This window comes from Eublepharis macularius, chromosome 9 (genome assembly GCF_028583425.1).
Source record: "Eublepharis macularius isolate TG4126 chromosome 9, MPM_Emac_v1.0, whole genome shotgun sequence".
Lineage (NCBI taxonomy): Eukaryota > Metazoa > Chordata > Lepidosauria > Squamata > Eublepharidae > Eublepharis > Eublepharis macularius.
In genome coordinates, this window is record NC_072798.1 from 30807210 (window position 1) to 30834431 (window position 27222).

Sequence of the window (27222 nt, forward strand, 5' to 3'; positions counted from 1 at the left end):
AAGTACAGATATTATAATCGAAGTATGAGCAGTCTGTAGTCTTTGCAGGCTGTATTTTAAATGTAGCTTTTTGACTGTAGTTATAAAAAGAAGCATTTGACAGTTCCTGTTCTGAAAACAGGGCAAAACGCTCTTCCGTGCCAATAAAGTGCCCCTTTGCAATGTAAGCATTTTGGATAATACTGCGCTTCATACATAAGGCAAATGAACGACTGGATATTCTTTTTCTGGGAGCTTTTGTGATTGCTGCCCTTTATTCCGCATGTTTACTCACCAAAGATTCATTCCCCTTATTTAGTGCTTGACTGTAATGGTATTTGATTAACTTGGATACTAAGTGTTAAGACCTTCCATTGTAATTTTTTTTTAAAAAAAGAAGCATATGGAAATTGTGACTAGACATGGGCACAAATGGGGGGGGGGGGACGAACAAGCTGTTCGTTGTTTGTTGCCATCCATGAACAACGAACAGTAAAGAACATGACCCTGTTCACAAATATGTTCGTTGTTTGTGGCCCCTTAAAGATCCCTTTAAACTATCAGCTGGCAGGTGGCAGGGGGAATTCCCCTCTGCCACCTGCCAGCTGATAGTTTAAAAGGCCCTTTCCTGCCATGTGCAAGGGACAGGGCCCTTTAAACACCCCACAAACTGACCTTCCCAATGTCCAATACCCACCAAATTTGCAGGGAATATAGTCCTCACTTTCCTCTGAAGACCCCCCAAGTTTCAGAGAGATTGCACCCTGAAAAGGCATGATCCATGTGTCCCCCCCTTTGCTGTCATTTTCTCTTCACAGTGGCAAAAACGGAACTGCCTGTTGGAAGGCAGCTACTTTGAGGGGTTACAAACTGACTTTCCCAATGTCCAATACCCACCAAATTTGCAGGGAACATAGTCCTCACTGTCCTCCAAAGACCCCCAAGTTTCAGAGAGATTGCACCCTGGGAAAGGCATGGTGCATGGGCAGTGGCAAAAACGGGACTCTCTGCTGGAAGTACTTTGAAGGGTTAAAGCCAGAAAGAAAGCCAGAAGGAGTTTAGACAGAGTTCAGTCCCTGCCGTTGCCAGGGGAATTGATTGAAAGGCCCCAGACTATCTGGCTTGACCAACGGCTGACGAAGGCAACGAAGGAGGCTTGCACCGACCACTTGTTCGTTTAGAATGGAGCCTCGTGAACGGCTTGTTCACGAACAGACGAACAGGCTGTTCAGGGTTTTTTCCATTCGTAATGCTGTTTGTGCCCATGTCTAATTGTGATTGCACAAAGGGCCAAGCACCCTATGGAACAGAAGGGACACTGGTGTTCAGTGAATTCAATGAAAACCATGAATTGCTCTGTGTAGTTTTTTGTTGTTATGGTAACACAGAAATCACTGAACCCATGTTTTCTTCCTTTTTTTTTTAACATACAAGGCCTAGTTAGTTTGGTAGCAGTATAACCAGCTGATCCGAAGCAGAGAGAAAACTCTGCCAGGAGTTGGGTCATAGATCCTGTGTAGCTCTTTATTTTCTCTTCTGTTGTCATTTCCACAGGCAGCACTAGGGAAGTGCTATAAATGTATATATTGGTCATAGGCCTGGCCCTCTGGGTATCTTTTGTCATGTGTCACTTTGAAGAGCAGAGGATCAATAAGCACTCTCCTCTTTTAGCCTTGCTTCTCGGCCGCCCTGCCTCCAGCCTAGCTTTCAAGTGTTTGATGTCCACCTACCAGGTAGTACATGTGCATGGTTCAGTGACAGTCATGTATCTATGTTGTCTTAGTAGAGTTGCAGCCCCGATTAGCTCAGTGGTAAAGCATGTAATTTGAATACATAAGACCTCATGATCAACCTCCAATTCAGATATCCTGTGTGCAAAAAGTGTCTGCCTGAGAACTTCGACATCTGCTGCCAGTCAGATCAACAAATCTATCAGCTTCCAAACATGGCCTCCAGCAAGAAGATCAAAAATTCCACACAAGGGGGCGAGGTAAGGACTGTGAAGAGGTTTTAACAAATTGCAGGGAAGTCCAGGTTTGCAGAAAAATCTTAAACATAACAAAAATTGGGGGTGGGGGTGGGATATACATGTGATCTCAGCAGCAATTTTGAATTTTCAGTGGATTTTGAAGATTTCAGTGGTCATTTACTTCACTATGAAAAGTGCACTATGAAAGAAAGAAAATCAGTAGGGAAGGAGATTGGGCAAGCATGAAGATTGGGGCAAAGAGTATAGGGAAGCGGAGCCAGAAGGGAAGGAAGATGGGGGACAGGGGGAATTCCCCTCACCTGCAAATATCTCTCTGTCTGTCTGCCCTGACCTGGATAATCCAGGAGAGCCTGATCTCATCAGTTCTCAGAAGTTAATCAGGGTTGGCCTTGGTTAGCAGTTGGATGGGAGACCTCCAGTGAAGACCAGGTTTGCAGAGGCAGGCAATGGCAAACCACCTCTGTTAGTCTCTTGCCATGAAAACCCCACCAGGGGTCGCCATAAGTCAGCTATGACTTGAGGGCAGGATCCATTTCATCTATCTATCATCTGTCTCCCAGCAGCATTTTTCACTGTGACTATGGCCTTAGAGACTTTGGATAAGGGGGTGGGAGACTAACTGGAAATACAAATAATGTCCTTCCTGTCCTCTATGTTTTTCTGTAATGTCTGATTTGGAACTTCCATACATGATCAAACAAACCCAAGTGGTTAAGGTTTGTGCATCTCATCCAATCCTGAATGTAGCAGTATGTTTAAAAACAGATTTAAAATAGGGAAAATATAAAGTAATCTTCCCCTATGCTTACACCAGGCCAGCCAATAAAACAAATGAAGAATACAACAAGGAAGGTTGACTTACTAATTATTATAGAGGAAGGATTGGGAGATAGTAGGTTATGGGTCACTAGCCATTTCTGACAAGCCACCTAGTGCCTGGTGGGTCTGGGATTCCTGGTGGTTCTCTAGAACTAGATAGACCTGGTTCTGATCCAGAGTCAAGGCTGGGATTGTGAGTAGCAGTGAAGCAGAGTCGGGAACAGGGAGCCAGAGACTCCTGATCACTAGTGATCAGGCAGCGGGTAGCCAATGGACTGTGAGTGTGGGTGGAGCTTCTCCAAGCAATTTGTTGCACTTTAGAGAATATTATACATGTTAGTCATAGTGGCAATCCAGTTAGCCGTTTCTTATATGGTTTGTTTTAATCAGTCGATATTTTATGGGTTCTCAGCCCTAGACCCTTGTAAGTACATTGTTACTAGTTTTACCAAAGCTGTTAATGAATATAAAGGAAGGAAGAAGGACATAAAAGTGTTTTTGTTGTGGTCGTTGTTGTTTTATAAGGTCCTTCCCACAAAAATGACTCCCAACTACAAACTATCCTGTCTTTGGCTTGAGCAGCTGCTTGTCAAATGACTCTACTGGCAACTCAATGGCTGTTACAACCCAATTTGTCTCAGATAGAACTAGTACAGCTTCTAGTTCTGAGCCACTCTGACATTGCATGCTCAATATGGTCCTTTTTTTGTCCTTGGCTGCCAAGTTTTAAAAGCCTCTGTAAGACCCAGATGTTATCCATCCAATTGAATTTTGACAGATTTATGTATCCTTATTTGTGTATGTGTTTGGAGATGGGATGCTGGGTTTTGCTTTGTTTTTTATGATTTGACTTTACACAGCAGCTGATGATCTTCTGCTAAGCATCTACCGCAATATCCCTCTTTCCAGAAGGAGGCATGAATGGGGTTCAGACTACATACTAGAGGACTGCCTTTGCTGTAATGGAGCTAGGCAAGGTCTGGATTTAGGGTTGCTAGGTTGGATGATTCCTGGAGATTTGGGGGTGGTGACTGCAGCGGGTGTGGTATAATGTCATAGAGTCCACCCTCCAAAGCTACTATTTCTTACAGGGGAACTGATTTCTTTAGTTTGGAGATTAATCATAATTCCAGGAGTCCTCCAGGGTCCTCCTGGAGGCTGGCAACCCTAGGTTAGGTTAGGCTGAGAGAAATTGACTGGCCCAGAGAACATCATGCCTATGTGGGAATTTGAACCTGGATCTCCCAGATCCTAGTTAGACATTGAAATTACCACACCACTCTAACTTTGGGTGTACTACCAACCCCCACCTTGCAAATCTACCTTATGAAGAAGGGAGACTATGCTCCACAATCTCCTTGTAGACCTAGCAGAAAATTTTTTAAAAGAATCTGCTTTCAGCACTAGAAAACATCTGATAAAAAGGAGATTGCACAGACAATTTCCAGCCAAATCAAAACTGTAACCCACCTATCCTATCACAAGAGACAGAAGAAGTGCCAAGATGGCCCGTCAGCATCTGGACACTCTATATAGTGCAGCTAAACCCAGCAAGAGAACTACAATTGCTTTCTGTGCTCTCTGTAGGAAAGGTCCTGTACAATTGTAAACCAAGAGGAGGATTTAAATGTATAGCCGGATCCAATTAATAGGCAAACGGCCGTGCAATGAACTGGATCTGCTCTAAGACTTTGCTTCCCACACATTTCTTTCAGTTGGTTGATGTGTGGAATAATTTATAGTCCAACTCAAGGGGGAAATGCAGCTCTTCAAGAGCTTGGCAAAGTTTTCTAGAAAATGAATTACAAACTTTTATCATTAGGTGCCAGCTCTGTCTTCCTCATGGAAGCTATTCACTTGATTTCTGAGGTAGAGTTAAAAATGGCTGTGATTTTTAAAGTAATGTGTCAGCCACATCCCCTCATCATGTGCCCAAACCCTGTGACAATTTGCTTTTCTAGCTGCAGTGAATTCTTTTCTTTCCAACACTTCCGTTTTGTCCTGAAACAAACTAGAAATGCTCTTCAGGGACCTAAATTAATGGTTCAGTCTTATTGGCCAGTAGGTTTGCCCTGACCACACAAACTGCTCCCCTCATTGCCACAAGATGGGCCAGAAACTTCCCAGTGGGACTCTATGGTGACTTCATCAAGGAGCCTCCGCAAAGGAATATCTGCATTCACTTGTAAAACACACTGATTGTTCAACTTGAACAGGAAATTCCAGCAGTTCCCACATGGGGCACTGCCAGAGTTATAGCTGGCTGTGAAACTTTACTACCTCAAAAATCGTGAGTGGATAAGAATTTACATCAGAAAATGGCTTCCCCACATCTAATGTGCCCTCCTCCAGTAATATATAGTGAAACTCTTATCATAGTTTAAATTTCCCCATCCTGGCTCCACAACATTGGCTGGGAAAATTCATGGGAAAATTTATGAACGCATGAGGTTGCCTAATCATTGGTCTACCAAAGTATGTATGGTCTGCTCTGATTGGCAGCAGCTCATGAGGGACTCAGCTAGAAGTCTTTCACATCACCTACTACCTGATTTTTTAAAGTGGAGATGCGGGTGTTGATCCTGGGACCTTCTGCATGCCAGATGACCTGCTACTGAGCCACAACCTCACTCACAGATGTCCTATTGTATGATGTCATTATGGGAGAAAGGGAAAAACTTTCTATCACTTTTAAACTACCTTTAGAATGAGACATGCTATTTTCACAACAACTCTGTAAGACAGACTGGCCAAAGTTCCCCCCAGGCCTAATTTAGTACTCTGATCACTACACCACTCCAAACTGGATTTGGAGATGGCTATTTTCAGTGACAGCCTTGTATTGTGTCTAACATCTAATACCACACTTAGGGCTGGTTCTCACAAATAGTAGATGAGGTGATAAACCTGTATTTGGTTGTTGTGGATTTTCCGGGCTGTATAGCCATGGTCTTGGCATTGTAGTTCCTGACGTTTCGCCAGCAGCTGTGACTGGCATCTTCACAGGTGTAGCACCAAAAGACAGAGATCTCTCAGTGTCACAGTGTGGAGAAGATGTTGGCAGGTAGATATAAATTACCTGTCAACATCTTCTCCACACTGTGACACTGAGAGATCTCTGTCTTTTGGTGCTACACCTCTGAAGATGCCAGTCACAGCTGCTGGCGAAACGTCAGGAACTACAATGCCAAGACCACGGCTATACAGCCCGCAAAATCCACAACAACCATCGTTCTCCAGCTGTGAAAGCCTTCAATAATACAACCTGTATTTGGACTGTGCCACTTTCTGACAGCATTGGTGGCTTACATCATTTAATATTTCTCTATTAAAAATATATGGCTATAATAAAAAAAAAAAGTATCAGTAAAAGTGAGCTCTCACCAGAAGACTAAAATAGTGTAATCCACGCAGGTTTATAATTTCAACGGCCCTTTGTGAGTTCTAAGCCTCAGAGCGGAACTACAAGTGACAAAAGGCACAGGTTGGACTCTTGGCAGCTTCCCTCAAGTTTTGATGGGAAATGTAGGCATCCTAGTCTTGCAGCTTCGCTCTCTGACTGCTGTCCAATGGACTTTTCAACTGTCACTTGTCCAACATTCCGCCAAGCTGCCTACATTTCCCATCAAAACTTGAGGGAAGCTGACAAGTGTCCAACCTGTGCCTTTTGTCACTTGTAGTTCCGCTCTCAGTCTCTTGACAGTGCAACCCTAAGTAGAGTTATACCATTGAAGTCAGTAGGGTGAAACTATGCTTTGAATTGTACTGTGAGGGAGCATCCCTGTCCTGAGAGAAACTCTACTGCTTCAGGCATTGCTATGTAGACAGTTGTTCCAAACCTTTGGTATGGAACAAGAACGCTCATTCGGTACTTCTTAAAGATACCTGAGGGCTAAACTAGACAAGACAGCCACCCCAAAGTTCACTGCCATTTTAGCAAGTGAGATTCTTACCTGGGAACTCCTTTAAACTGCGTCATGGAGGGCCAATTCTGGTCAAGACCACTGCTGCATGGGAGGAGGAGAAGATTCTACTTCTTTTCATACAATTTTACTGACTAGAGACAATTCTGGGAGAGGCTGTTATTTGCCTGTATTCTCCCTCCAGTGTCATTTTGAGTTGGAAAAACAGCACAGAATGATGCCGAATCTTCTTCTCATTTTCTTCATGCTACGTTTTGACATCGTTTTTCAGAAGAGAGACTTTTCAGAGGAAAATTAGTTCCCTGCTAGAACAGCCTTAATGGCAGGTTTGCATGTCTGCCTTCGCTCAAACTAAGTCTACTTTCATACATTTGTCATGTCATCTCTTACCTTATCAGGATTTTTTTTTTGCATATCATCAATATTAATTTTCCCAAATGTTCTCTCCTGTCACTCAGTAGTTCATGTTTCTCACAGGCTTTTCAGTTTCTCTTGCTCCCCTTGTCATACCAGATGTCACTCACTGCTGTTGGAAACAAGCATACTCTCAAAAGAATTCTCTCTCTGTGTGCATGTAAATATAATCTACTAGCCTCTTAGCAATCCATTCTTTTCATTGTATCACGCACCAGACTTCACTTGGAGTCATTCATCTACCTGCTGCCGTGGAGATTACTCTTGGGGCTTCATTATTGGTAAAGCAAAGCCTTTAAAACAGCTTCTGTTCATCAGTGGGCTCTCTGTCTCTCCCTTTTAAATTTGAACATATGTTCAAATGTTAAAGTGCATCAGAGGACATTTTGTAATCTGCCATAAAACTCAACCTTTTTTAAAACCAGATACCTGTAACTGAGGTAGTATAACTGCACCTCTGACAATTTTTAATGTGCAAAGTCCAACAGGTATTCCCATTTGCAGAGTTCCCTGTTTTCTGAACTGGCTTCCTTTACATACTTAGATTAAGCACTTATTTACTGGCTAGGACTGTGGCACCTTTGAGAAGAACCTGGGTATTATAGAGGGTCATTATTTACATACAAAGTTGTGACCAAAAGAAAACATCTTAATGCTGTTCGGGCTTTATTAATTCGTGTGTACGCACCTGCATGTGGTATTGCCTTGTTGTTAAACACCCAATGGTAGAAAAAACTGAGCCCAACTTTGTTATATTAGTCAACTTTTTATTCTTAGGTTAGGGTTGCCACCTCTGGTTTGGGAAATTCCTGGAGATATGTGGGTAAAGCCTGGGAAGGGCAGAGTTTGGGGAGGAGAGGGAACTCATCAGAGATGAGAAGCCATAGAGTCCACCCTCCAAAGCTGCCGTTTTCTCCAGAGGAATTGATCTCTGTAGCTTGGAGGGCAGTTGTAATTCTCAGAAAACTCCAGGCCCTGCCTGGAAGTTGGCATTCCTATTTCAGTACCTATATCAATTTTATTAAGGAGTGGCTCAAGTTTTCCATCTGTCAAGTGACTTTTAGAATAAGAATATTGCTGAATAAGTGCAGTGTGTCCAACTTTGCTTGAGTATCTGCCACCTTCATGGAAATGAGATGCAAATTACATTATTTACAAGTACACAGAATATTCAAATTAATTGCAGCCTGCTAGTTCATGATGAATTTGTGGTGTAACAGTCTGGACATGTTTGCCAAATCCTGCATTAACAGACGTGGCGTGGGTAATAAATGGAGATGATAGTGCTTTTGTACCTGCTCGATTAATGTGTCCTTTTCATGTTGCTGCATTTTAAGAAGACCGGAGAAAACTGGATGCAAGGGGTGGTGACTTTCAGTCTCAGATGTGACCTAGGAGCATAACTTTTAGGGTAAATATTGCAAATAGTGTGTGTGTGGGGGGGGAACATTAAAAACTTGTATAATAAATCATTCTGCCTGCAGAAATTGTTTACGGGGAAGGAGTTCTGTGGAAATCGGTCTGCGTATTGGCTCAGAGTAGATAACTCTTGAGACTTTTTTCAGCTGTAATAAAAATCCTAACAATCTGAAGCTGAGCGCTGATGAGCTGCAAAGCTTTCTAGTCTTGTCCTTCTATAGTGTTCAGCACTGAAGATGCTTTTGGCAAAGAGAACGCCAAGATGTTTAGCTGCCCTTAAATGGTACTCCCAGGTTGCTTCAGCATATTTCATGGTACAGCTGGCTTTTGCTGGTGGGTTGGATCCTGTACAGCAGTTCTTGAGTTCTCAGATCCCTACTGAGGAGCTGATATTTGCATTGGTCAAAAGTACATGCTAATTTGGATGGTTAATACCTGCTCATTCCTCCGTCAGCCATTGAAACCATATTTTTCACAAATAATACTGTTCTGTGATCCGGTGCCTAATTGTGCTCCTGTCCAATAGAAATTGAACTCTCCTTGTCTCTCTTCCTGCAGTATTTTTCCAGAGAAACAGTACTGAGTTTTGTTTGCCTTAAATCTTGCATTATGTGCATGTCTTGTTTTACAGGCAAATTATGGTTTGGGCCAACCATACTATGCCTGATTTGAATGTAGTAGCAAACTGTGGTTTGCCATAAATCAGGAAACATGAGAGGAAATCAATGCTTTTATAATGCTTGTTTGTGTAATGTTCTGCATCCCCAAAATGTCACCTGCAGACATGAAGGTGCCAATATTTTTCCTATCATCTGCTGTGTGTGCCAAGGATATGGGTGGGGCCATTTCCCCATGAGTATGTCAGTGGATGGCTGCCTGTCCATCTTGTTCAGGACTGCTTGGAGCTGCTGTGAGAACTACAGAAGGTCATACACAAAGGTTTGTGGTTTGTGGGTGGCTCACTTGCCCAGGTCTGGCTGAGGGGCTAGGATAACAACAACATTCAATTTATATACTGCCCTTCAGGACAACTTAATGTCACACTCAGAGCAGTTTACAAAGTGTGCTATTATTATCCCCACAGCAATCACCGTGTGAGGTGGGGGAGGGGCTGAGAGAGCTCTGAGAGAGCTGTGACTGACCCAAGGTCACCCAGTTGGCTTCAAGTGGAGGAGTGAGGAATCAAATCCGGTTATCCAGATTAGAGTCCTGCTACTCTTAACCACTACACCAAACTGGATGAGACCTTTTCAATATCAGCTTCTTTTTCCTCATCTGGGCTCCTTCTGTAGCCTGACTGAGGCAGCAGCTAAAAGTCAATAGCACTGGTAGTTAAGGCTGTTTTTGTTTTTTTACCAAAAAATGTGGAAATCACTTTCAAAGCTTAAACTTTTTACAACACCCATTTTGAAGGGGGGATTCATTAGGATCGCCAGCTCCAGGTTGGAAAATTTGTGGAGGTTTGGAGGTGGAGCCTGGGGAAGATGGGATTTGGACGAGGGAGGGTCCTCAGCAGGGTATAATGCCATAAGTCCACCTTCCAAGCAGCTATTTTCTCTAGGGGAACTGATTGCTGCCACCTTGAGGTTAGTTGTAAATTCTGGGAGATCTCTAGGCCCTGCCTAGAGGTTGGCAACTCTTTTCAGGATACTTGGTAGAAAACTGTAATATTGCACATGCACAAAGTGATGGAAGTCTTTTCCAAGCTGCCTCATTAGGAACTGGAAAGGAATACTAAGTACTGTATCTTTGACATTCATGGGAAGGGCCTGTAGCTCAGTAAGACAACATATATTTTGCATCCTTTTTTAGTCCTCCATCATCTCCAGTTAAAGAAGTTCAGCAAGACTTCTCTTTGAAACTATAAAGAGCTGCTTCCAGTCAGAAATTTATACGTGAAATACCTTCCAACACTTTGTGATTGGCCCTATGCCACGTGGCAGCCATTTTGTGGTAAAGCCGCTATCCTCTCTCAGTATTCCAAGTACGGTGAAGATCCCCATAATATTCCCCCTTAGAAATGTTTAGCTTCCAGGGAGCATCATTTTGGAACTGGTATGTAATGAGTAGGCATGAATCTTGCTTCTAATGTGTCTGCAAGGAGATTTGTACTAGGCATGCATACCTAGAACATACCTAGAACATAGGTCCAGAATTGTTAATAGCTATGCATTATGCCTATCCAGTGAACTAGCGATCAGTATCAGAGTTCCTGATAAAAAATTACATGAGGTGTGAGAGTGGGCACCAATCTGTCCTCTCCATAAATGTAACCTCGTTTTTTAAAAAAACAATAACTAGAGGCCTAATTATATAGATCAAACATGCAGAGGGCAGAAATGTAGCTTTGTGACAAGAAGACAGAACAGGCAAGGTTTGAAATTAAAAAACTGTATTATTGCTACGGTGTCTTCCTCTGGCTTTTCTCTTACTTTTTTTCTCCCTGAGCATGTTGAGATGTCAAAGGGCTGGAAAGAGACTCTACATCAGGAGCTGGGGAATGATTTAGGGGCTGGATACAAGTGCAGACCTAAGGAAGAGTTAATATGGAATAAGAAAAGAGCATTACCTTTTCCCTTCCCTGAGGTTGCAGACTCCTGGCTGTCTTCCTGAATTTTCAGCTGAGCATGGCAGGGAGTTATTTGCTTCTAGCAACAGGACAATCCAGCCTGCCATTTATCTCCATTCAACCCACCCCCCTCCAACCCCCTCATTGCAGATCTAGGCAAGAGAACACACATGTTTAAACCTAAGCAAGCGCAGATGTTTCACATCAGATTTACAGAAGGACTGCAGTAGCTACATTATCTTAATCGTCCATCTAGGATACACACTCTGGGGAAGTTCCTATTATTTGTGTTTAACCTTTCAGCTGTACTACTGTATACAAATCTTTGCTTTCCTTTTTTACACATTGGCCTGAAAGATGGAAGTCCAGCGCTACTGGGGCCGTGCTTCCGCAGCAAGAGGCTTGGGTAGGAATTAACAAAAAACAAAAATAGCAGATTGTGTAGACTGAAATGTGTTTGTTGTCATAGAGAATTTCTTCCAGAGTTTTGGACAAGCATCAGACATGTAAAAATCCCATGGATACTGACACATTAAAGATAATTTCCAGCACCATAGATTGCTGTGAAGCAGTTGTGAGCCAGTCAGGTGACTAGTTTGTTACCCAAAGCCAACCCATGTTTATTGGGCTATCAGAAGTTGCTGAAAACAGGTTGAATTATGTTGTGGTAAATGGGGATTTGAATGATAAGGCTCAGCACATGATGAAGCAATCTTACACAGTGGTGTCAGAATGTACAAAATTCTACAAGAGTCTACTTAGCTTACATTCTCAACACGTCATGGGCAAACACACATTTGAAACCCTACAGGAAAAAAATCCACTAGGGTAGGTGATGTGAAGCAGGAAACTGCAGGGTTTAAGTAGCCCCTCCCTTGCCTGTACTTACTCATTTTAAATTCCCCCCTCCCCAAAGTGCTGTGAGATATTTTGTCCTCTAATGATATAGCCTTCAAAGGCACAGCTCCAGCCCTCAGCTTTTATGTTCTGGGTACTGGAAATCCTGCCTCATTATCAACGTCCCCCCTGAACAAATCCTTACCTTGAGAGCAGTCTTCCACCCACCACAGACTTCTGCCATGAGGTACAATGGAGTCCCCAATACCCCTGTGCTGTTTTCACTTCAAAACTGGCGATTTAAAGATTCAAAATTAAGACATTTTGACCCACCAAATGTATGAAAATAGGCATTTTAATGCTTAGAATCAGCAGGGACCAAATCTTTGTGTTCAAGCTGGAAAATGCTGTGGATGAAAATGAGCAACTGACTCTAATGAGAAGACATCTTGACTGTCCACATATCCTTTCATGTCAGTTGAAATATGGTTTCCTCTTATTTGAAGGCTCCTACACTGCCTATTCCACACACATGGCTTCCATTTGACAATTCAGTTCCATATTATCAGCATTGCTAGATGAATGGGGCAAACGAGCACCTTCCCTTGAGAAAAACAAAACAATGTTGAACAAGTTATTAAAAAATGCAGAATGAAAACTTGTTCCAGATGTTTCTAATTATAGGCAACCCAAAGCATCCCTTAAGCAGTGCCTTCCAGAGGCCATCTGGATGGGAAGGCAGCACAGGAGCTTTTGACCACCTGTGTCGAAAAGGCAGTTGCAAGCACAATTGTCTCCTAGCATAAGGCAGCTCTACCCATGAGGGAATCGTGAGGGGGGTGCACAGACCGTCTATCTGGGAAAAAAGCAAGCGTTTGCCATTGCAGGACAGCATAGTCACAGTCAGCACAGGTGCCGTCTCTGCCCTTGGTCCCTGTGACGTTGGTAGAAGCCAGAGAACCTCAACTGTCCAGTGTTCAAATAAGATTCTAGTCCTTCTCACTGCAGCCTGAAAGTTAAAATCTTAACAGTATACTGTGTGATGAATGCTCTGAAAGGGGAAGATTTTGAGTAGCATGTGTTAAAGATGTCATATTAAAAACAGACATGTACCTCATTCTGCAATCATGCAATGTGCCTGGCATTGTGGTTGAGCTGACAGATTCCTGTTATAAGAGAGGCAATCTAGTAAAAAAAGCAAGCCATTGTATGGGCAACTGATTATTAGAGAGTTGATAAATAAACTTCTGCTGCTGCTACTGCTGCTATTACTATAGAGAGCAGCATTCTTCCCCCCCCCCCCACGAGATAGTCCATGAGCTGTGTCTTGCCCTCAAATCCTTCCCAACTGGCCTTCTGAGCATGTTCCTTTCTCCTCTCACCTGTTTTTCTGTTGGCTATAGTTGGCACCCATACCCCTGCCTTTGTTACATTTTTTCTTATGATGTTCTGCATGCACTCATCATTGCCGAGAATGTGATGCTGAAAGCCATGGTGAGTAAACAAGTTCTTGCAACAATGGCTGCAGCTCACAGAGTTGTCTGGTCTGCCCCATAATGTGCTCAAGTAACCAGGATTCAGGTTCAGGATTTGCATGCCTGGAAGAAGAAGGGGCTGGGAACTTGTTGGCAGAGAAGCCTTGGTGCTTTCTTGCTTTCTGTTCTATTGGGAAGTCTTCATGCACCAGGTGGGACAGGAAACCTGACAAGTATGCAGAAGCAACCTAAGAGGAGCTGGAATTTTCTAGAGGATCAGCAGAGTGAAAACAATTAAGAGCTGGCAAGAATTCAAAATTGATGAAAGGGTTTGTAATGCTAGGCAGACAGGGACTGTCTACCACAAAACAGAATAATGAGCAAATAGAAGGGGGGGCTACCAAGAAGAAAATAAGCACTTTAAGGAGGTGAGATTCCACCATACTTTACAGAAAATATAGATTTAGGTTTTTCCCGTCTTCAGAATTGGATCTCAGATTAAACAAACCCAAGAACTCTAATAAGTAGGGATTAGCATCTCATTTTCGTTGTTTTGAAAGTTATCCTACCCTTTGAGTCATCAGAAGAACAGACCATCAGTGTGTATATTAATCATCTCTTGATAATGCCATAGCGGTGGTCGCTTGTCTGCCGCTGCTCCTCTGTCCATGACAATACGAAGACTTTTCTAACACTTTCTCATTGCAATTCATTCAAACCAGAAGGGACTTCAAATAGTTTGGAAATGAATGCAGTGTCCTTGTGTCTCAGGGACATTGGGGCTGGGATACTTGTATTCAGATACTTGGGGTGACAACCATAAGCAGTGGAAACACCCCTTGTAAACTTCTGTTATCTTCCTTTGAAATCATAGTACGTATATATCTACACACAAAGCTGGTTGCTGTGCATAAAGATGATGCTGGTAGCCTCACACATAATGCAGTCTCTGAGGAGGCAGCCAGAATGGGGGGCAATGGTAGGTGAAAGCAAACCTTCCAAACAGTTGGGCTTATGCAGGCATTGGGGGGGAAGGTAAATGGTTATGTTTGTGGTTATGTAGTGACCTTCAGAAGTTTTCCTTGGGATGAAGAAAAGAACAGATCTGGTTAGGAGTATTTTGTAGCCCAAGCAAGATACATTCCTTGGTACTTCCTGTAGTATGGCTGGGCGGATCTGACCCCAAGCCCATGTGGCATTACTCCAGGGGCTTAGCTTGGACCTGGTCAGCCATGATAGGCCTGCAGGAGGCAAACTACTTAGTGAATTGGCATTCTTATTGCTGTCACTTGCATAGTTTGGATGGACAACTGGCCTTGGGGGGGGGGAGTCAAATCTCTACTGGTCCAGGCATATTATGGGACTTTAAGAATGTCTAAGCCCTTTAGGCAACTCTGTCTCTGGACCACGAAGACTCCATTTCAGTTTTGTTTCAAACTTCTAGAAATTTCTGGATGACTTTGATGAAATAAGTCTTAATAAAAATGTTTAAAACTTTATTTCTTTACAGAAATTGCCAACTGTAAGGTAGTCCATAATTTGACCTAAATGCTCAAGGTGACTGACCATGTTAAAAAATTAACTATGAAATTACATTTAAAATACATTAGACAAATCAGTAACAGCAGCAATAGTAAAATAACATATGCCATCAGACTGACAAAACTGTTTTTGCCTGGTGTTTAAAAGCCATTCAAGCCACACAGATAGACAAAGGAAGAGAAATGCACAATAATAAGGAGCCTGCTTTTGATAGCTACTCATCCATCTCAGCGCACAACAATCTGGAAGGTTCATGTGCAGGGGTCATTTCGTAGAAAAAGAGCTGGAGGAACTCATTAGCATATGCCACGCCTCTTGCCATCACTGGAAGTGTGTCATTAGTATTACTGACTTGCATATGCCACACCCCCTGACATCACCTATTCTGGCTGTTTTGCACCCAATCCTGGCCATTTAGGGCCGAAATTGGGCCCAAAATGGCAAAAGGGGCTGAAAATGGCCGAAAAGGGGCCCAAAATGGTCAGATCAGGCCGCTGATGAGCGGGAGAGTGATCCAGCCAAAACTGGTCCAAAATGGCCGAGAGTCAGGTGGGCGGGCCACTTGACATTTGACCTCTTTGGGGACCTGCCGGAACTGCGTTCCTGTGCGTTCGCCCTCGAAATGAGCCCTGTTCATATGTATAATAATATATGCTTAAACACATACACACAAAAGAGTGAAATGTCAATGGGCTTAGTCTGGAGTAACTCTGTTTAGGATTTCACTAACGGTTTCAAATGTCAAAAACTTTGCCTAATGAAAACCATAGGATGAAGCCAGCCATTAAGCCGAGCTACTTCATTCATATGTCTTGCATCCTTGGCATAATTAATTCACTTTCATGCTATATCATGCAAAAAAAAATCAAAACCTTATTATTACCCCCAAATCATTTGCATTCCTGGTTTATTTCTGGTTGTTGTTTTTTTAACAAAAAAAAATCGAAGTGACAAAGAGCAGGGTTTTAACTTGGTTGAAGCTCGTCTGAGTTGACTTTTACACTATAGGATGATGCTGGTGATGGGTCTTGTGCTTGTTCCCAATAGGTTGAGATTGCAACTGGTCACTTTCTGGACAGCTTGCAAATGGAAGGTCATCCCAACTGTGGGGAGTAGTGGGGAGTTACCATCTCAGTTGCTGATCAAGAAGTGTAAGGAGCATTCTCTGGACAAGTCACTCTTCTTTTAAGAAGAAGCATAGAAGGATGCTTAACTCTTCATGATTCTCTTAGAATCATAGAATCATAGACTTTGAAGGGACCTCTGGGGTCATATAATCCAACCCCCATACACAATGCTAGAAATTCAGTTATCTCCCCCCCCCCCCGCTCACACACACACCCAGTGACCCTTACTGCATGCCCAGAAGATGGCAAAACACTGTCAGGATCCCTAGCTAAACTGGCCTGGGGGAAAGGTCACCTTGTTCTTTCACCATGGCCTTGCTTTCAAGTTGGCCTAAGCTGACTCTCAACCCTGAACTCACTTTCATATTTGTGGACTGGGTTGATTTAGGACCTTACAGGTCAGTTTAGAATTGCAGCCTTCCATGACTTTGGGAAGGTCATTTTACAAAGCAAAGAAATACACCTCTCTGCATTTATCTAATCATTCTGATTTTCTTCATTGGTATCACGCTGAGGCTCATGGATTGTCCTAGAAATGTGCTGAGCACTGGCAAAGAGCCAGGGTTTTTGCAGATGCTTCAAGTTTCTCTGAAGATTAGACTCTGATGCTTACAAAAAAATGTTTACTGAGCAGTATGATGCAGCATGCTCATTTATTGCCTTATGCATTAGTATGATTGCAGCACCATTTTAGTCTCCAAAGATTTGCTGCCTAGTAATTAAGTTTTTCCATGGGCTACTAATGTTTAATAGGAGAACTTGGGGGGGGGGTTGAGGGTAAGGCTCTCTGGGTACATCAGAAAGAAAGAGACAGCTAAGCCTGTTGTGTGGCTCCCAATCTGCTGCCATTAAGGCTGAGAGTAAAGGGCATCTGAGGTCAATTATCCCCTGGGCACATTAGTGAGTGGCAGTTACAAATGAGAATAGAAAAGGCTTGCCCTTGCAGCATCAAGGTGAAGCGAAATCAACAGGAGCAAAACAGAATCTCTTAGAACAGGACTAGAAAGTAACCAAAATTATATTCCAGCAGTTCCATCTGCAATCATGATTGCTGGGGAAATAATTTCGATTTTGCTGAGAACATATGTCATCTTCTCTTTAGGATATTTAAATTACTTTCTGGTTTTAGAAAACGCAACAGAGTGCTGTGATGACAGCAGTAAAAGTCCCACTCCCCACCACAGAAATGTTCTTGGATAACTACACTACATCAACCTGCAGTGGTAGGAAGCATGATGGTAAATCCAGCCTTGATCAGAAACGTGGCATTTTTTTAAAAAGTTTGTTTCAGTTTTTGTCCTTATATCTTGATGGATGCTTCAGTCTGAACAAGATTCTCTTGACTGGACGCTTGATGTTATGGAACAGATATTTTTAAAGGACTTGGGTGTATTATGTACAAGCCATTCCCAAATAATTTTTTCCAAGTATTTTTAGAATCCAGCATTGTGGATTCCCAGATCATCATCCAAAGAAACAGTATGCTGGTGCACACGCCATGCATTTTGCACAATATACTGCTGTTGTGTTGGCCCACATTCTGACCATAAAGTCTTGCATGGCTTGGGCGTGAATTCTGATTAATGGGACTAGTGCAGAGACCCTTCTCTCAAGCAGACTGCAGATTTCTACCTCCTTCCTTTACCAAGGTTTAAAGGGTGTGTTGGCTCTAATATTAACAGAATTAACAGAAAGTGATTTCTATCTTAACCAGAGTTTGTTAACTTCCAGTCTTGATTTTAAAGCATTGAGTAAGCAGAGGAACCTGGTTATTGCCAGTGCCAGACATGTTTCATAAATACAGAGGGGAAATGGCATCCAGCGCCTGATCTGTGAAGAGCTCAGAAAGTTGAAGTTGCACTCCCACTTCTAAATAACTCCGCAAACACTCAGCACCAGAGAGCCATCAGGGCTCTCACAACTGGAAGGATCCATACCATAAGTATTGCCACGTGTTAACAACTGGCTTGGGAGAATTGCCATAAAGAAGTAACTCCTCCTTCCCCTGACTTCTTGGAGCACGTTTGGAAGAAATGCATATGCAGTGGGAGATTTCGGTCTGATTTCTTTTTCTCATCATGCAGTAGCCCTGATTACCAAAGCAGATGGATTTTAAACAGATAAATGGGGGAACACCCCACAGAGAGGAGGAAAAGCTTTTGGATAACATCAGACTTAAGACAAAATAACTGAAATGCAGCATGTCATTGTCTGACAAGGCAGCAATTCTCATGCCTTAGCAACCCGATGAGCCCCACTTTGTGTTAATTTTTTTCGCCCTCTCCTCCTTTCCGGGCTTCTACCACATGGATATGTCACACAGAGACTGCTATGCTTTTGCATTCTCAGTAAGAACTGTATCAGCTACACTTTAAAAGCAAGTTTAAATGAAATGCATACTGAAAACTATTCTAAAATCATTTGCACTGGAAAAAGGAGACAGGAAAAGACAAGGAAGGAAAGGATCCGTTCCATTTTATCCCAGAAATAACATGATGATTGCATTAGGACTGAACCACCTTGGTGCTACTCAACCGATTACAATTCCTAAGATGAGATTATTGGTTCCATGCATTTTCCAACTAGTGATTTGAGGTGATCTGGAAGCAAGTGCAACAGTATCTCTATGAGCTCTCACCCTTCAAAAGAGAAGGAAGCCAATTTTGTCCCCTTCTCCTGAGATAGATATTCCTTGACCCAATTCCAAGAAAATTGAGAAGGTTCTGTTTTCATGTTAACCAGAAGGGTGCATGAAGGGCTTGCTCTCTGCTCCTAATAAGGACTTGCAGGTCCCCACCGGGGCTGCTGTTCCTCCGGCTGAGGCAGTGGATCTCCTGCTCCCAGCCCCTGCCCCCCACCATTACTCACCCGGGGAATGGGCCCAGGAGGTAAAAAACCTTCCAGCACACAGGGGGCATGCTCCCCACAGGCTCGATGACATCACTTCTGGGAGCAATGTCATTGCACCCGGCAGTGGGCATGCTCCTGCCAGGCATGATGACGTGACATCCCGGAAGTGGCATCATCATGCCGCAAGTGCTTAGAGTGCACACAAGGGGTCTGCAAAGATGCAAAGCCAGGTCCCTCTCTCCCACTAGGAGAGTAAGGGGACCTGGCAACCCAAGTCTCCGTGAGTCTCCAGATTCCAGTTAAAGGAATTCTACTATAAGACATCAAAAGTGGGTGATGTCCTCCAGCGCTGTTGGATATATAACAGGATGTTCATTCTAAAACTTAAGAGGCATTTGTAAATGTCAAGATAAATTAGAATTTTTGAAAATATGTCTTGCTATTAATCTACTTAACGAATGAGGCAGAATTGGGTGATTAATCAGGCATGCCATCCTTTTGACTCTCAGGCAGGAGAAATGGGTACCAAGAGGGGTTCTCTTCAAGAAGAAGAAAGTAAATGAGGCACACTTTCAATTGGACTAACCAGATTATTGGTGCAGATATGCAAGCTTTGGGTTTCACAGAGCTCTGAGTCTCAAACTACATGGTCTGTTCCCTTTTTGGTTCATTTTAAAAGGTTTTTTTACTTCTCTAAAAACAGCTTTTCTCTCAGGAAAAAGGGCTACCTTTTCCCACTGGAGGAAATGTATGGGGTAAAAGCAATACAGGTATGGCCTGTCCAGGGATCATTTTGTAGAAAAAGAGCTGGAGGAACTCATTAGCATAACTCATTAGCATATGCCACACACCCTGACATCACCTATTCTGGCTGTTTTGGACCCAATCCTGGCTATTCAGGGCCGAAATTGGGCCCAAAATGGCAAAAAGGGGCTGAAAATGGCTGGAAAGGGGCCCAAAATGGTCAGGATTGGGCCGCTGATGAGCGGGAGAGTGATCCACCGCCCGTCAGAGGCCCGATCCAGGCCATTTTGGCCCCAATCCAGGCCGAAAGGGGCCCAAATGGCCGAGAGTCATGTGACCTCTTTGGGGAACTGCATCCCCCCTTGAAATGAGTCCTGGGCCTGTCAGTAAGTAAAAGGCAGGGAAGGTAAGAGCCCCATCTCCCCATGCCATTCCCCTCCATGCAAACCAACAGGGCTTGATATGTGATGCTTAGACTCTTTTCCAACCTTGCTATTTGGTTTCATACACAGAAAAGTCATTTCATGTGTGTTGCTTGAAAGGCATGTAACACTTAAAACATATCTGGCCTAGGCCAAAGGACACATTATGTGAATGATCTGCAGATGTCCTGTTATGACTTTTAATCTCTAGGTGCAGTCTCTGGGGTTTACCCCTTTCCTCTTCACCATTGGAAACAAATGCCAGTCTTTTTCTCAGGAAGATTCTTTCACATTTTTGTAGTCAAGACAAGACACATGCTATCTAGCCGATTGTTCTTTGAGAAGTGTATGTACCTTGTGTGTTCTGTATAAGGCCATTAAACCAATACGTGTCCCCTTGATAACAGAGATGATCTCATGAAGTGTTGTCCCACGTTCTGCTCGTTGAGAGGTTTAGTTCAGGCCCATGGTGATGCCCTCTCTATTTTGGCATCAGAATTTCAGATTGCCTTGCCTAGCAAGATCTGACTTTCTTCCGTTTTACTGAGATTTAGGCAAAAGTAGGCCTTTCAGAGACTTTTATTTTTTGTGTGTTGCTGACTTCAAATGGAGTTCTCTGTGGTTTTTGTTTGCTTTTAAATGTTTATATTGTGTGTTTTTGTGCTTTGCATAGCACCTTAGACACTTCAGATGGTAAAAAAGAAATGTATACATTTTTGAAATTAAAAAAGATATTGAAATGCTTGTAGATTAATTTACTCATAGAGGGACTGCCATATTAAACATGTTTTGTAGATCCTTTGACAGTCATTCAGATTGAACTTTCCATGTATTAAAAATATCTCCAAAAGGCATTTAATCGGTGCTTGGTGAGGTTGAGATCTGTGCCTATTTTAAGGCATGTTTTGCAACACCTGCATCCACACTGGTTCATTACAACTGGACAATTGAATGCCCCCTGCCTACCCAATGTAGAGCAAATGAAGGTACAGCCTTTTTCCATTGGGTAATTATTTCCTTGTTTGCTATTGATTCTTGAGTAGATTAATCTGGATTTTGACCCTTCCCCCAATTTCTTTCTGTTTTTAGAATAGCAAAAAAAAATCAAATTTGTCCTTTTTTATACTGACTGCCAGGAAATATTTCATTCCAATAGCTCTAATCGGTTATCAGCAAAGAATGTTTCTTCTGCTTTTCTTAGTGCAACATCTCATTTGTATTCCACGGGCAATCAGCAGCTTTTAAAAATAAACTGCATTAAATTCATTCACCTTTTGTACCTTTTCCAGAATGTACACCTCAAGTTCAAGGCAGGAATAAAGCTTTGCGAATACTGGTTTATTGACTTAGATACTGGAAATGTGTTTAGTTATCACTTTGCCACAGACTGTAGAGAAAAGGGCATATTCCTTGTCTATTCTTATGGCCTATTCCACTGCTGCAGACTTCCCTTCTTCTGAGGACTTTCCAAAGCTTAAGTATGTTTCAGAAATGTTGTATGATCTTTTATCCCATGACTTGATCTTTTAGCCACTGTTTGGACTTTGTGATGACTTATAGCCAAGCTGCTAGCAGCCATAGTTTATCTTATGGCGTTGGATGGTGCTTGTTATATTTGTTTTTCATTTTGTGCAGCACACCTGGAAAGGGTGTGTGTTGCGTGTATGTGTGTGTGTGTTGTGTGTGTATGAGAGAGAGGGTTAGAAGAAGCTTTCCATCTCCTGAAGTCTAAACCAAACTGCTTCCATGCTTCTCAGTCATTCCTTTATCTCAATCCCCTGTAAACAGGACTGATGCACTTAGAATTATATTCTCCATTAACCCCCTCCTCCCCACAATGTCTGCCCCTATGGGTAAGATGTTTTCTTTTAACCAAAATGAATCCTAGCCAGCAAAGGTTCAGCTGCAGTGAAAAGGAGCACTTAAGCCCCCTGCCCCATTGCCCTGGGAAGAAGAACAGATAATAAACCATGTTGCAGAGTGAGTTCCAGGACTGTACTACACTAGATAGAAGCGGCATCTGTGATCCCCTCCCAGGACCATTAGGAGATAACTGTTAACAACCAATAGATTATTTAAACCTCTCCCCAACACCAACCCTGTTCACATGTTACAGTGATCATACATACATCCTGCATGTATATTCATACCTTTGTAAGAAAGAGCACATTCATTTTTCAAATGAAATGAGCAGCCAGTACCTGGATAAATGTGAGATTTAAATCACATGTTCAGCAGTATGCGCATTGAATGTAATATGAGAATTACTCAGCAAAATCAAGTATACCCAGAACACGGATTGTTCAATGTAAATTGTAGCCCAAGTCTGACAATGCATTAATGCACTGACTCACTGCCTGGGGAAGGAGAGCAGGTGCAAGTATGCTGGCCCTTTCCCTTCCACTTCCACATGATTTCCAAGCCATCTGCATGGTGCAGACATGCTAAGGAAGTGGCTGCATGTTTGCCTATGATCAGCCACATTAAGAAAACAATGTCATTGATCATGGGGAGGAGGCATAAGTGTGGGCACTTCCTCCACATATTTGCACCTTGCAGATGACTTGGCCATCTCCTGGGAATGGGGGTCAGGGCCAGCACTGTTATGTGCACTCTCTCTTCCTGTCTGAATGGGTCATCTGCACAGGGCTTGTGGACAGGGATATTCTGGGCAGAGGATCCACTCTGTCATTGGATCACAAGAAATTGCTTTCTCTTCCTGCTACATGTTCACAGCAAGGCACAAAGAATACTTAAGTGAGTAAAAATTTAAAGGACTTTAAATCCTCTTCTCCAACATCTTGTTGGCACAATGAGAAAAGAGCCAGTGTATGACTTCCAAGGCCCTTGTTCATGCCTTGTAAGTCTTGATCCAGTCCTCTGGTACTACTAAACCTTGCAGATAACTGCTACATTTTACAACTGCTTTGTAAAGCCAAATACACAAGACTAAAGCTGCCAGGTGCCCTGGAGCCTCTGCCCTCTGCCACCACTCACCTGGCAGGTGGAGGGGCATGGCATGAGGAATGGGCCCAGGAGGCAAAAAACTTCCCAGGCCAGTGCACAGCAAGTGCACCTGGCAGCAGGCATGCTTGCCACTGGGCACAATGATGTCACTTCCGGAAGTGACGTCATTGCGCCTGACTGAAGCGTGCAATCTCTTTGAGTGCACATGAGGAACTCGCCCCCAGTAAGTGTCAGGTATCCCCCCTACCACTGGGAGGGTAAGGGGACCTGGCAACCCTATACAAGATGCATCTGGCATATTGAGTAGCAAGTAAGAATTTTTGTAGATGATGAGACAAAGACCGCATGTTAAAGAAGAGCATGCCTTTAACCTTTTATTGATTTGGCCGGCCTGGAGAGCTAAAGCCCCTTCAAGGAATGAATTTTTAGTGACTGCCATCCTCCCGGAACAGCTGGAATAGCCACAGGTTTTATTTTGCTTGCCAAGGTCATAGCCAATGAGCATGAGCCGAGGCGATTAATCCTAGAGTGAGACAGACATCAGCAGCAAGAGCACATAGTGGGCTCATTTTTGTCGGCTTTTTGAAATCCGTGGCCTCCTGCTGTGTTGCAGCAGCAAAGGTCAGTTTGAGTTCTGCGCTTCCTTTAGAAATGTATTTGACGGTAGGAGCAAGAAGAGTTCCTTGTCTATATTCCTTGTCTATATATAAAACTAAGCGAGTTAAGACTTTTCAGACAAGGCACACTGAAAATAAATGTAGCATTCGTCTATATTACTGTACAGTTCTTAAGCATTTTAGAGAAAGGGAAGCCAGTAAAATACTTGGGCTTCATTTAAATTGTTGAAACTTGACTAACATGGCCGTTGTTTCTGCCAATCTGTCAGTGCCTATTAGATTAGCCCAGATAATGAAAGCTGGAAAGGGGATTTCTACATTCAGAGGCAGAATGTATCTCTGATTACTAAATCATGGAGGAAAATTATGGGAGCAGACTATCTCCGTTCTGTGTTGTTTGTAAAATTCCCTGAACACTATTGAGGGAGACAGACTTGTGGACTGGATGGATGCTGGCTCTCATCCAGCTGGAGCCCAAGCATCAGGCTGGATCCAGACAAAGTTGGCAATTTTCACCGATTCCCCCTCCCCACTACAGACCTCTCCTCGTGTCATTCATTGGGGTCCCCTACCTGCATTTTGGTGAGATGAGTGGGCTGCAGTGGGAGAGAGAGGCAGGGAAGTTCTATTCTGCTGATGGAAAACTCAATCTGGACCCAACGTTCACATCACTGAACCTGGTATGAAATTGCAACATTCTCCAGCCACCCCCGATTCCCTCCTGTCACTTCATGAGAAAACCTGGTATCTATTACGTTCTGAAGTTACACGGGCCCATATAAATTATTGCAACTGGCCAGTTTCCCCGTACCCCGTAGCCATCAACAGAAGCATATCTGTGCTCCCCACCCATGTTCTTCTCTTCGGCGTCGAGGGTTTCAGCAGAGGTTGCTTCCTTACGAGTCTTTTTCAGTGAGGAGGATCAGTGCAGACTACAAAGCTCTTTGTTCAGGATGCTTGCTGTGTTCCTAATGGTCCCAACTAGGAGTGCGGGAATCAGGCAAAAGAAACCAAAACTCCAGTGGCACCTTAACGACTAATGGCATTTATTTCCATATGAGCTCCTGGGACTCCCCAAAGTTCATATGGGAAAAAAACCTTGTTAGTCTTTAAGGCGCCACTGGTCTTTTGTTTTATTTTGCTGCAACAGACTAACATGGCTACCTGTTTACTATCAGGAAGCTGCAGCCATCAGGCATCCTTTAAAATCTATCAAACCGAGGCATTTCCCCATTGTCTTCCTAATTTAAAATTAGCATTGTGGTTTTGGAATTGCTGCCTGTAGCAAAAAGAATAATTGCAATAGGAATCGGTGTTTTCCTGCTGATGGAATATTTTGTTTGGCTATCAAGGATCCTGCTTTAAGTAGGTGGTCTTGAGCTCTACTTTGCTTTCAGCCTCAAGCTAAAATGATGAATGATTTCTGAACTATTTTTACATCCAGATGTGTGACGAGAATGCTGATGTGGTGATTAGAAGTATGCGAGTGTAGAGAAGCATAAGAAGTAGCAGTTGGACTTCTGCATTAGGCAGCAGCCAGAATTTGGGAGCTGTATTGAATTATCCACATTTGTGCTTTCTTTACAGTTGGAATTGTCCAGCACAGCGATCCTTCATCAGATCCGGAGGGATCAAGTTACAGACACGTGCCGAGCCAACAGCCTATCCAGCAGGAAGCGCCGTGTGCTGACGCCCAACGACCTCAAACATTTGGTGGTGGATGAAGATCATGAATTGATATATTGCTACGTACCCAAAGTGGCCTGCACCAATTGGAAGAGAGTCATGATGGTCTTGACAGGGCGGGGCAAATATAACGATCCCATGGAGATCCCAGCTAACGAAGCCCATGTCTCCTCAAACCTGAAGACACTCAACCAGTACAGCATCCCAGAAATCAATCACCGCTTGAAAAACTACATGAAGTTCCTGTTTGTCCGTGAGCCTTTTGAAAGACTAGTGTCAGCCTACAGAAACAAATTCACCCAGAAGTACAACACCTCCTTTCACAAGAGGTATGGTACCAAAATTGTGAAACGCCAAAGGAAAAATGCTACCCAAGAGGCTCTGCATAAAGGTGATGATGTGAAATTTGAGGAATTTGTGGCATATCTCATAGACCCTCATACTCAAAAAGAAGAGCCGTTCAATGAACACTGGCAAACTGTATACTCTCTTTGCCATCCTTGTCACATCCATTATGACCTCATAGGGAAATATGAAACACTCGAAGAAGATTCCAACTATGTCCTTCAGCTTGCAGGAGTAGGCAACTATCTCAAGTTCCCCACCTATGCAAAGTCTACAAGAACTACTGATGAAATGACTACAGAGTTCTTCCAGAACATCAGCTTGGAACACCAAACACAGCTGTATGAAGTCTACAAACTTGATTTTTTAATGTTCAATTACTCAGTGCCAAGCTACCTGAAGTTGGAATGAGCCAGAGAGAGAGAGAGAGAAGGAAAAATACCTGTTTTATTTAAGATTTTTATTTGTCATAATATGAAGAATGGGTTATTTTGTAAGTTAATATTTTTTTTGAATGATGCTGCGAGCAGCATAGTCAAAATTTATTATTTAAATTGTCAATAAGAAAAGGACAGTTTTGTTTCTGGAGTAAGGAAAATGCAGAGCCTGTCGCCCTAGCTGTGACTACTCGTTTCTGCTTGACTGTTTGAGGGAGGGAAATGTTCTTTGTGTCCTGATTAATTCCTTTTTTTCCTTTTTGCATTCTTCATAAGTCCTAGCCTTTGTGTTATTTATGCTTATTTAAGTATACGATTGATTCCACATTAGGAGCTGAAATACAACATGGTATGGACAAAGAAAATGTGCTCTTCTGGCTGGAGCTTTCCTCTGTTCTTAATATTTCTCCTGTTTGGAATATTTCACCAGTGATGAATTCATTAAGATAATTAGAAACATTAGCACAGGGCTGAGCTCAAGGGCCCAGGAGGGTTGGGTCCCAGACTAGAACGTCTTTTGAAGCCTCGGGATTGTCAGATTTGTATGATAAGACGCAGTTGTCTGCCAACAATAATGTACTGAGGAAGGCTCAACATTTCTCCACTGGGAGGTAAGGTCGCTTATGGTCGAACCCGATGAGATAGTGAAGATCCATGATCAAGTCTCCACCCTTGGAAAATCAGAATGACAGTTCAGAATGACACTCCATAAGAGGCATGAGTATTAAGTTTTCTCCTTCCTACACCTCTTTTCCCAACTTTAATAGCCCACACACATACTGGGGTGGGGGGAGGCGGATATGCAGGTTAACTCAATGGTACCCATTTATTTCCCCCAGTGGAGTCAGTAGCAACTCTGAGATGTTCCTTGAGATCAAGAAAGCAACTTCCAACTTCTTGTCTACTTTGACCCTCAGCCTTTCCACCTAATGACTGTATTAAAGTCTCACAAACATGTACACTCAGAATTTCAAATAAATTCCAGTCTCTTCATTAAAGGGGCCAGGCCAGAGACTTTGGAGTACAACAGCGATGTGTAACCTCCCTTGGGGGAAACCAC

The 27222-nt window shown here is 43.0% G+C and overlaps 1 protein-coding gene across 1 annotated transcript in view; it reads left to right on the plus strand.

Annotated features, from left to right (window-relative positions):
• Positions 1-26377, plus strand: part of CHST11 (carbohydrate sulfotransferase 11) — a 270991-nt gene extending 244614 nt beyond the window's left edge. Inside the window, exon 3 of the mRNA XM_054988738.1 lies at positions 25282-26377. Coding sequence (XP_054844713.1) covers positions 25282-26136 — 855 coding nt within the window. The 3' untranslated portion in view covers positions 26137-26377. The remainder of the gene's footprint in view (positions 1-25281) is intronic.
• Positions 26378-27222: the final 845 nt, after the last annotated feature.